Below are 11,171 nucleotides of genomic sequence, written 5' to 3'. Positions count from 1 at the left end.
CATTTTCCAACTTCAAATTTGTATATTTTTGATTAACCAACAAGTATTTTTGTTGACTTGATTGCTTTAGGCCAATACAAGGCCACGATGTCGGTCGACATTCCACGATTTTGAACTTTTTAAATGCTGATTTTTTTTCTGTAAAATATATGGTTTTAACTTCTTTTCATCCTTTTGTTTCAAAATGTTTGCTTTGCAAATTCTTTAAAAAGGGTTTTTAAGGACTTTATCTTGGAAAGGTTGGTAAATATGAAAATAGAAATGAACCGTATTTACACGTACAGATCAATATGATTTTGTTTTAATTTTTTCCCCTTGAAACGCCTTCTTTTTTAATATACAGTTTAACTATTGTCACTGTATAGGTTTTAATCAGAAATTAAAAAGGAAATCAATATTTGTGCATCAATGTATAACAAATGTGACTATATATAATCTTTCACATGATATTTACATATTGATAGTGAACTCTTTTTTTTCTTAAGATTATGATGCAAATGCATGCATGTAAGGATTAAAAAAAAATAATCATGCTTGATGTGACCTCGATGCAACCTTAAGCTAGCATCAGTGTAATCTAAACGCTTTAATCGTTCGATATCTCTCTCGTTCCTATACATGTGAAGGTTTGCAGAAGCGCAATGCACTCATATACTTATACATTATAGTCTATAAACAATACATGTTCTGCATTAAAAAAAACAATTTTGCACTTCTGCAACCTTATTGGTCTTTCCCTTTTTGTGTTGCCTTAGTAACCTTTCAGATTTTGAGTTTTCAAAATTACAATTAAACGGGTATGTTTCTGCGTCTGCTGTCTAGACACGCCCATTTCTTTATATGGGCAAAATAGGTCTCCTTAAGTTTGTATATATTTACATATGCATTAACATATGCATGCACGTATATAAGAAATTTTCATTTATCTGTTTTCAGACTTGTGAAGAAATGACGACTCATATTCCTGGAACATTAGGAGGTAATTATATTTTAATTATTAAAATTTTTGCAATTACTTTGCCTGAATAAATTTAAATGTAAGATTTTCAAAGCAAAAGAAAAAGAGATAGATACATGTAACATCATAATTGTTCATTGGGAAATTTTGTTAAAAGTCAGACGTCGACTCGCGAAGAAAAAAAAAAGTTTAGCTAATATTGTCAAGATATGCTTTCACGGCTAGAATTCAGCTTCAAACTTTTAACGCAAATCTAAATCTAATTGCAAAAGTAGAATGTCCTTATCTGACAAAACATCACTTCGAGCACCAGTATTGCCCTACAAATCACGTTCCTAATTCAGAAGGTCACTGATATTTCCCAGGTCACTGATATTTCCCATACGACAGCCAAGTTGAATAGGGCATCAGAGGACAGTTAAAATTGTTTATTCCCATATTTATTTCATTAATATTATTTTTTGTATTGCTTTTCCTTTCCTTTTAATTATTTTTTTTTTTACAATCAACCATAATTTATAGTTGTTCTTATTGTATTTAAAAATTAGAAAGTGGTGTGATGTGGTAGGGATAGGTTTATTTTTTTTTTTTTACGATGTGCAAATGAATCATTAGAATCTGACTTTACTTATGTTATGAGCTATTTGCATATCAATGTAAACCTCCAGATATGTACAGGGTGTCCCAAAATAACTGATACTATTTACTCTTTGAATAACTTTTGAATAAATTTATTTTACAAGAAATCAAATGCATTTTTATAAATGTACATGATGTAAATTTTCACTCAACGAATTTCACAAATACTTATAAGGTTTTGACAAATTGAGCATTGTTAATAAAAAATACAATAAATTTAAAGATAGTGCTCCAAATGGCGTCCTTTTTGATGAATGACAATATCAAGTTGATGAGTAAAACTCCTCTCAACAGCAACTGTACAGATCCTATTTTCTCAAATCTTTTCATTATTTGAATAATATGTTACTTGTTGGGTTGCTTTTCCCCAGAATATTCTTTCTTCATGATTCGTATAACTACATGTATATGTATAATGCAGTCTTAAAACGGAAATGCTTACTCTCTTGTCCGGCTCATCTTGAATAAAATTCATTTCAGCCAAAGAAATATGACGCAATTTTCAAAGAAAAGCACGTTTTTTCCCCCAAACTTTTTGTGAGAAAAAAATGAAACGGTTCTGTATTTTATTTGAGTCACAATTTACAAGTTTTGGCCAAATATAATATTATTTATACAAATTTAAAATGGTATCAGATATTCTAGGACACCCTGTATTTAGTTAGCTTTAAAAATAGTCCAGATTAATTTCTGATTTTGCAAAAATGAGAAGGTCTACAAGCAAAAACGTTTATTTAACTGAGAGAGAGAGAGAGAGAGAGAGAGAGAGAGAGAGAGAGAGAGAGAGAGAGAGAGAGAGAGAGAGAGAGAGAGAGAGAGAGCGCCTTACTTATATTTCATTACAAACATCTTATCTTTCTTGAACTTATAGTTTGCATACCCCCCCCCCCCCCTCTTTTTATTCAACATCCAAAAGAATAATATGACGTAACATATTTAGCTAATGTGGATGCTATTCGCTTCCTCACGCGAGATCTCGAATCCGAGAGTGCAACATGAGGGTTGAACAGTGCATAACTCAGGTCGTGTCCTTTTCAATAAAAACACCCCCAGAGCCTCCAACAACAACAAAAAAAAATCAGAAAATGAAAATATCAAATGTTTGATTAGCTAAAATCATGCAATATATTTAAACCGGGCTCAAAGGTTAAAAAAATGGCTGAAGATTGTTGTCACGGAAGTGACAGAGTTGACTTTGCCGTCGTATGCATCTGTCACGTGCAAGTCCGTGAAGAAATGGTTCTTATCAGCGAACAGGATAACAATGTGTTGTCAAATTTAATCTCATGATCGTATTAAAAAGCCTTTTCTTTTAGTAATCCCTATAAACTGTGTAAATATGTGGCCAAGTTTCACCATTCTTTTGTCTTACTTACAACGCTGTCAGCAAACTCGTCAGCCAATGAGGTATACATCTACAAAAAATTCTTTTTTTTTTTACTTAAAAATTAACGTTTCACATTTCATCACATTATTTTCAGAGCAAACCATTAGATGTTTCCGTTTCCGGGTATAAAGTCCTTGTCGACTTGTTTTGATCAATTTTAAAACGGTGGTTAGATGTAATAAAATTTTAAATTGTACATGTATATACTGTTTTTATTCAATCTTTTAGCAAGAAGTCAAACGATATAAAAGCAAAAGTAAGAATTAACTGTCTTATGACTCGCCCTATTATATTTTGCCAAATATGATTTTTTTCTTTTCTCTATAATTGTGTCTATTTGTAAAAATATCGTTTGAATTAAAACATAAATATGATGAATGTTACAATTAAACCTAAGTTGTACATAATTTTTTTTTTCACGAACATCTTTTTAACACTCAAATTGTCCATGAAAAACTGAATATACTCTCATTTTTTTCTATGCACACCTTTATAACCCCTGGATGATGGTATGTGCAACGTGTGTTATGGAAGGGGGGGGGGGGCTTTTCAATTTCGGTGTGGCTCTCCACAAAAATCAAGACAGAAATATCATCCGCGCCGTTAATCTTCCTCTGACGTCGACAGTGAGGAAATGCCAGCACAGTAGTCCATATGTCTGACAGTCCTTGTATAACAAGGCGGACTGGTCACTGCTCGCACCTGACCTCGCTAAGTCTTCGATGACGACTGATATTAAGAGGATTTAGTTCTAGGATATATACAGCCAACCTCACGAAATATCTATACAATTATTGTTAATCGTGCCCAGTTTACGGTCGTTTATTGCACCCATGATAGTAATAAAAATGTATTATTTATAATAAAATAAACTCGCATTTGACTTTTGTTTGAAAAATACTATTTAATTACATTTTATTGGTACTTATGTTTAATATTATTAGGTATTAATGAATTGATCCTACCACGATTTTTTTTTTAAATTTCAATTGAAATCTAATTGTGTGTATTAATTTATACAATACAGAAAACAGACGTGCATGCATTTTTTTCCGTTAAGTCTACACATCTCGGCAGCTGCCTGTAGGCACTGTACCTACAGTACAGGAGCTGCATTCCGCCTAATGGCGTTCTTCATAGTCATCAGATAATATGATGGATATTGACTATAAATGACGGACTTGCGAGGCTTTCGTTAAATATTGTGTTGAGCAACAGTTCGGCGTACAGATCTGACCACATATATCGATCGACGCTAGGTCAAATGAGGATAAGTTCGGGTAAGGTAAACTAGGAGTTCATAGCGCGGTCACGGCGCTATAAATACACACACATACGGCACAGTGTAAAATCTGAACCGGAGTGTGGACTTGCATGGACATTTTGTCTATAGTTTATAAACATCTGCGAGACAAATTTTCGACATTGAATTAGTTAGATATCAGTTCTCATGTACTTGTTGAATATCTTGAGGAATCTTAACGCTGTATCTGATCATCTGGTTAAATCGACGAAGGACGGTTAATGGATTTCCACGTTTTACAACTTGCCAAGACATGCTTTCGCGTTGAGCCGAGAGCAGGGAGTCGGCGACCTGCCGTTGACACAGCCAGGGCGATCACTACCAAACGTTATTCATATCAGGCCATTATTTGGCTCTTGTCAAAAGCATTTGGCTTTTGTGGTTGAAATAAAAACATTCAGAGCAAGGAGAAGGGTCCGTAATTTTGCGTAAGGTTCAATACCCTGTCTACTGGTAGAGAGAGAGAAAAAAAGTTAAGGTTCTATTAACGGTCAAAGTGCACTAGTCTGGCAATACGAGACTGGCCACACAAAAAATTAGGCTCAAGTGTTGGTTACACAAACACCTTTCAGTCTGCAGAACTTGGTCAGTGATTGCACACAGGTGTGGCAAAGGTAAAATTTGTGAATGCCAATGACGCAATCACAGGACACCAATCTAGTGGTCGATTTTCCCAGTTGTCTTTATCGGGTTTCTCTAGCTTTCATCCTGGTATTGCAAACTTATCATGGCGGACGTTTCATTTCCTTAATTTGCTTAATTTGGAAAACTGTGACTCATTCTGCAGGAAGACAGTTTACATATTAAGTTTTGACAGTAAGTTTCCCGAAGAAGTAATTTCTTGACGTTTTTTTTTACTATACTTTATATTACATGTATTTAATTTCTTATTTCAGTACCTTTATTTTATTTTATTTTGTCTGAAAATGTTATGAACTCAATAACTTTGTTTTTAATGGTGGCTCAAAAATTAATGTGAAATTTTTTTTTGCCTAAAATCTAAATTATTTAATGAATAAATTAATTTATTACTAAAAAGGAAGCGCTTTAAGTCTAATATTTGTAAAGATTCATCAGTAATTAATCTAAGCAGATCCCTAAGTTGATAAAGTAGTACAATGTTTATGACTTAAAAATGAGTTAAACCTCTATCCCTTTCTTTTTATCATAATTTTTGGAAAATTTTAAATTAAGTAAAGCATGAAGAAGAAAAAAGCAATTTAAAATGAAAACGAATTTTAAACAAAAAAAAAAAAACGAAAAAGTTTTAAAGAAATCAAATACATCAGCAAATGAAATATAAAACAGAAGTCAAACATCCTTGGTTGTTTTTCCCTATAGAATGCTATGGGGGAAACCCCAAGGATGTTTGACTTCTTTTTTATTTTTCATTTGTTTGTTTATTTATTTAGTGTAAATTTTTATAGGACAGGAGCTCATTTTCGCTCATTCATAAAAAATAAAATTAGAATGCTTCCAAAAATATAAGAATATATTTAAACTGCATAATCATGAAGTTCAAGTTTTAAGACTTTCGTTGTGGTTAAAAGAAGTTTAATGTATAGCTGTTAAAAAAGTATAGTTGTTAGATTGGTAAAGAATTGGTTAATTTATTTATTTATTTATTTATTTATTTATTTATTTACTTATTTATTTATTTATTTGTTCATTTATCCATTAACTTATTAATTAATTGCAAAGCAGATATGTTTTAAAATGATAATAACTGAGATACGGATATACTTTTTCCGTTATTTTGTTGAAATAAAATAGCTTTTAAATCAGCAGTTGTCAAGGCGCCAATTAAGTAAATTGGAGTGAAAAGGAGTTTTTTTTTTGCTGATATTTTTTTTCTTTAAAAAAAAAAATAATAGAAGATATCTATCGCTTGCTTGTTTTCATGGAATACGAGTGTTCTGTAAGAAACTTTCAAAGGAAAGTTGCAAATGGACGGTTTTCGCGCGCATGCTCCAACCCACCCATTAAAGCAAATCACGTGACAAAACAGAATAATCACGTTAATTTACTTCCGTCTTATAGGTTCTTGTCGTTAATTAAATGTATTTTATATGATAGATAAACATTACCCCTACCTAATTATTAGATTTATTTTGACGATACGAACATATTCCGTCACGGGAAATTCTAATAATTATACAAGAAACAAGAAAATCTTCTTTTTTTCAATAATTTTAGCATTAAGTATATAATTTCACGAAAGAAAAAAAAAGTATGTTCAAGGATATGTTTAATAAAGTTTGGCATTATATTTCCATTTTTCCTTTTTCGAATCAAAGAAAAAGAAGCATAAACTTAAAACAAAGAAAATTAATTTTTGTACTACATGTAAAAACCCAATATTAAATGAAAACTATCAGAACTTTCTCACCAAATTACCGTTAAACAACATTGACTGAGATTACTGTCAAATGTATTCAGTAGAACGCGGGGCAAACTTTGGTGGCAGTTTTATTGTGGAACACGCTAGAAGGTGTTAATGTGAGTTATTTGCCATGTGGGGTCATCCCCACCGAGATCGACACGGCCGAGGATCAGATGGTCCATAGACACCCCCAAGAGAGAGAGGGGGCGAGCGAGGTCTACTTCTCAATAAAACCTGTCCAGTTGTCACTGCTAACAGCGCACCACCGCATGGATCAAATCCGTTAACGTTATACAACAGAAATAGAAACCTCAGGAGTCCTTTTATCTGTTAATGGTCATTGAGTAACCAGATTAAGCTTGGGAGACATCTCTCTCTCTCTCTCTCTCTCTCTCTCTCTCTCTCTCTCTCTCTCTCTCTCAAAATCATTACTCAGCGAATGTTGATTTACATACCTGTAATTTGCGTACCCTAAACCCCGAAGCCAACGTGTGTTTAAAGAACTAAGCTCATTGTTTGTATGCCTACATATACTTTTTCAATGTTAAATTTAATATAACACTTAAAAATTATTTAGAATTTACATGTATAATCTCATTTTACATGTAACTGTAGACTGAGACAAACAAGCCAGCACGTGGAAATAAAATCGAAGACGGTCGCGAGAAAAATTATATTTTCGCGAAATTAAAGTTCTGCCTAAAAACCTGCGCTGCATACGTACATGTAGTATGTAAGCAGTCTACATTAAATGTCTCCCGCGTTCTCTCACCGTATTTACAAGTACAATGAACGGTCAGTAGGGTTAACCGGTTTGTAGAGCGGCCACATATATATACAACCGGACATACCGACATTGGGTAATTAATTTGTCGCTCACTGCTCTGTTGAGGCGACTCGGTCGTGTATCGCGGTGTGACCCAAGCAAATTTCTTCTTCTTTTTTTTTTCCTTCCGGAAACTCTAGTGTCTTATTTGACAGACGGTCTAGATTTTCGCTTTTAGATTTATTTTGTGACGTGAATGGAGTTCTGAGTGAATACGTTTTCCATTTTTTTTATTTTTCAAATGATGCGAGTAAAGGATGTTTTATTCTGAGATTTTTTTGGTAGGTAAATAAGTGTTTCAATTTTCGGCTTTTAAGGGGTTTTTTGTGTCGTATTTAAGTTTAAGTTTAAAAACATTATTTTCTATCGAATGATGCGTTTATTCTGGTATTTTTCTTGAGTAAAAAATCAAATGTTGCATTAGATACAGTCTGATTTTCATTGTGAGATGTATTGTACAGAGATTTTATGTATGGTGTTTATATAAAGTATATGATATTAAGTACATATTATGATAAAAGAGAAATTTTGAAAAATTCACTGAATTTTCAGATATTGAATGTTTTACATTATTTTGTAACTAAGGCTAATTTTCATCTTCTTTTTCCTCTATGAACATTAACATCATTTCTGAGAATAACGGATGAATTTTCTTCCATATTTTACTATAATATGGAATTTCCAGGTGGTTAATCAAGACAGTAATTAAATTCGTGAAAAAAAACATCCTCCTTTCAAATTGCAAAATATTTCTTGTTTACACTGACATTCATTAATATTACTCTATTATGATGTATACATGGGTTTGTGGTGATCCAAAGAACGGGCGGCTAATCTAAGCGAGGTAACTCGCGGGAAAAAAATATACGATGACCATTCAATATTATTTGAACGGTAAAATGGGATAGGTGAAGATTAGATTAAATAGTTTGAAAAATAAAAACATGCATTGGTATTTGTCTGCTATTATTTAAAACAAACTATAAATGAGCATAAGTAAAACGCCTATTGAATTTCAGAGGATTTGATTAAATATAAAGTGTTCATGAAGATAGTACACGTTATGGTTACAAATTTCGTAGCGACATTGTATTTGAAATTCCTCTTTCTTTTGTTGTAGTTGAAGTTGAGCACTTTGACTTACAATCGAAGTGTTGACTTGCCAGTTGACAAATATGCCACCACCAAAGAAGCCTAAAAGTGGACCCACATCTATCGAGCAATTCATGTCGACCGACGAAATCCGAACGACCAGCGATGATGAGGATATGCGGGAGAGGACCGGATCCTGCTCATCGGAATTGTCCGTGATTTCCGAGAAGAATGAGAACGAGAAGGACTTCGGGGACATTAAGAGTCCGTCGGGGTTAAAACTGTTGAGGGACTTGATCACGAAGAAAGTGGAGGAAGAGCAGCGAGTGCCCGGATCATGTTCCAGTGGTAGAAGTTCATGCCAGAGTCTGTCTCCTAGCAACGAATCAGACGACCCCTCGCGTGAGGATTCCCGCGCTAGCGCGACGGCCAGCCTCACTACCGAGGAGCGCAAGAAACATCCTCCCACCGCCTCCTCGCCGATCTCCCCGATGGCGGGAAGCGTGCTGCCTCCTTTTGGAAACAGCGGGAACCCGCAGACGGCGGCGACTTCGGTGCGAGGGAGCGAGCGTTTGATTAACAGCATGGTGGCCTCTAGTTTGATGTCGGGTTTCCCTACCAGTCCCACAACGACGACCTACTCGGCGTATTTCCCTTCGTATCTGTACGGACAGTCTTTGCAAAGCTCCTACTATCTGAACAACTTTGACTCGGAGCCTCGCGATTTGTCCACCAAAATTCAGAAGGAAAATCAAAATCGTGCAGACAGACTCTTTGATCGTAGTTCCATAGACTCGCAAGTTCATCGAGACATCGAACAGAGACTTTCTGCTCACTTTGGACTCGGGTCGTACGACTCGCTGACAGATCGCAAGGATCTGGACTCGCGAAAGAACTTGGTTGGGATTCTTACAGAACCTCGATATAACCACTTACGATTCCCCCTGAGTCCTGCGGATCGAGAAACTGCATCGTTTCCGTTCTTCGTAAATGGATACGAGTCACGAAGGTAGGTAAACGTTTTCATTGCGATAATCTTTATAATTGAAAGATTTTCTATATAAAATTTTTGAAAGTGCCAGGAGGATCTTTAGGTTAAAGTCGGTTATATTTGAGCCTAAATTCTATATTTGAGTAAAAAAAAAAGCAATGGTCACCAATGTAACACTGGTTATATGGCTGGTAAGGTAATACGCAAAATCGGCAAAAAGTGTAAATGGAGTTTATGTCATGCTTAATATAAATATATATCTGGGTTGGTAAATGTATAACGCGTTACACGTTGACATTCATTTTCCTGTACGGTAATTTTTTGCCAGTTGGGAACTTATTTTTCTTTCTGCGTTGATTTTTAATAAGAAAGTCTTCAAGAGATAAACAAGTGTTTCAGCAATAATTGAACAAATGAATATCATTTTACATAATTAGCGACAATTTGAGTAGGCTTGTAGACCTGTCGGAGATTTTTTATAACAGTTGTTTCTTTACATAAACATGTGATCATGCTTTTGAAAGTCATGCATATGAGAGAGAGAGAGAGAGAGAGAGAGAGAGAGAGTTATCTCAAATGACAGGAAAGGTAACTCTAATTGAATTTGAGGTTTCTATTTTGTAAAGAAGTTATCGCTCTTTCATTACCAGATAAAGGGTTGGTGGTTTTATCGATGAAAATGCATAACTTATAAATTACGGCAACTTAATTAAATGTGAATCCAAGGATTTTAAAGATTTAAAAAGATTGATATCAATACCTCAGGTAGTTTTTTTTTTTAATTGTCGTATCATATTTTTTAATCCAAATGTATTCGTACATGTATACACAGCTGTATCTAATGAACCCATTTAATTAAATTAAAAAAAATCTAGTGGAATAAAAAAAAATATTTACATGAAATAAGCATTTATTGATCTTAATGAAATAATTATACAATGTTCTCAAAACAAGATCATTATAAAGTGCGTCACTGATTGGCGTGTGAAAAATATTAGCTTCCTGCTTTACAATGTATAACGTTCTTATACACGTGCAAAACCGTGTAGAGAATGACTATTCTTGTATATAACTTGTTAAAACATTCACGTGTATCTGAGTAAGACCAATAAGTCACGTATATACGCAGAATGTATGGAGAATTATCACAACAGAACAGAATGTATTGCTTGGTTTACAGCATACTAATTTTGCCTGAAAAAAATGCGCATTTTACAGGAACTGCATAAAAAAGGAGGGGTTCTCTCGTTACCATTTTGTTGCCAGACCCCCCATCCCCCACCCCCACCCCCCAAAAAAAACATACAAACAAAAACTCTTAGATCTGGGGTCAGTCCCAATTATACATGTAATACGTGAAGCCGATGTGAAATATGTTGAGTCATGATAATACTGTCTATCTCTGAAATGAAAAAAAAAACCAATAATTTTATTACTGATTATCCGTTTTTATTTAATAGTTTTCATCACACTAAAAGATTAAGTAGCATGTAGTACATGTCCACCTTTGTATAGCAGACGAGATTTTTTATTTAACCTCGCAATGGCGAGACGGCCATTTAAATCCCCGGCCTTTACACGAAGGCCACTGT

General features: G+C 34.2%; 1 protein-coding gene across 4 annotated transcripts in view; it reads left to right on the top strand.

Annotated features, from left to right (window-relative positions):
* Positions 1-911: 911 nt before the first annotated feature.
* The window catches only part of LOC128176168 (estrogen receptor beta-like), a 31,998-nt gene continuing 21,738 nt past the window's right edge, over positions 912-11,171 (top strand). The window contains exons 1-2 of one of the 4 annotated variants that reach the window (XM_052842275.1): positions 912-979; positions 8,617-9,597. In XM_052842275.1, coding sequence (XP_052698235.1) covers positions 8,672-9,597 — 926 coding nt within the window. In that variant the 5' untranslated portion in view covers positions 912-979; positions 8,617-8,671. The other 3 variants (XM_052842277.1, XM_052842274.1, XM_052842276.1) reach the window with 3 other exon arrangements.

Source organism: Crassostrea angulata, chromosome 3 (genome assembly GCF_025612915.1).
Source record: "Crassostrea angulata isolate pt1a10 chromosome 3, ASM2561291v2, whole genome shotgun sequence".
In the NCBI taxonomy this organism is placed as follows: Eukaryota; Metazoa; Mollusca; class Bivalvia; order Ostreida; family Ostreidae; genus Magallana; species Magallana angulata.
Note: the sequence above shows the minus strand (reverse complement) of the source record. Positions and strands in the feature narration are given on the sequence as shown.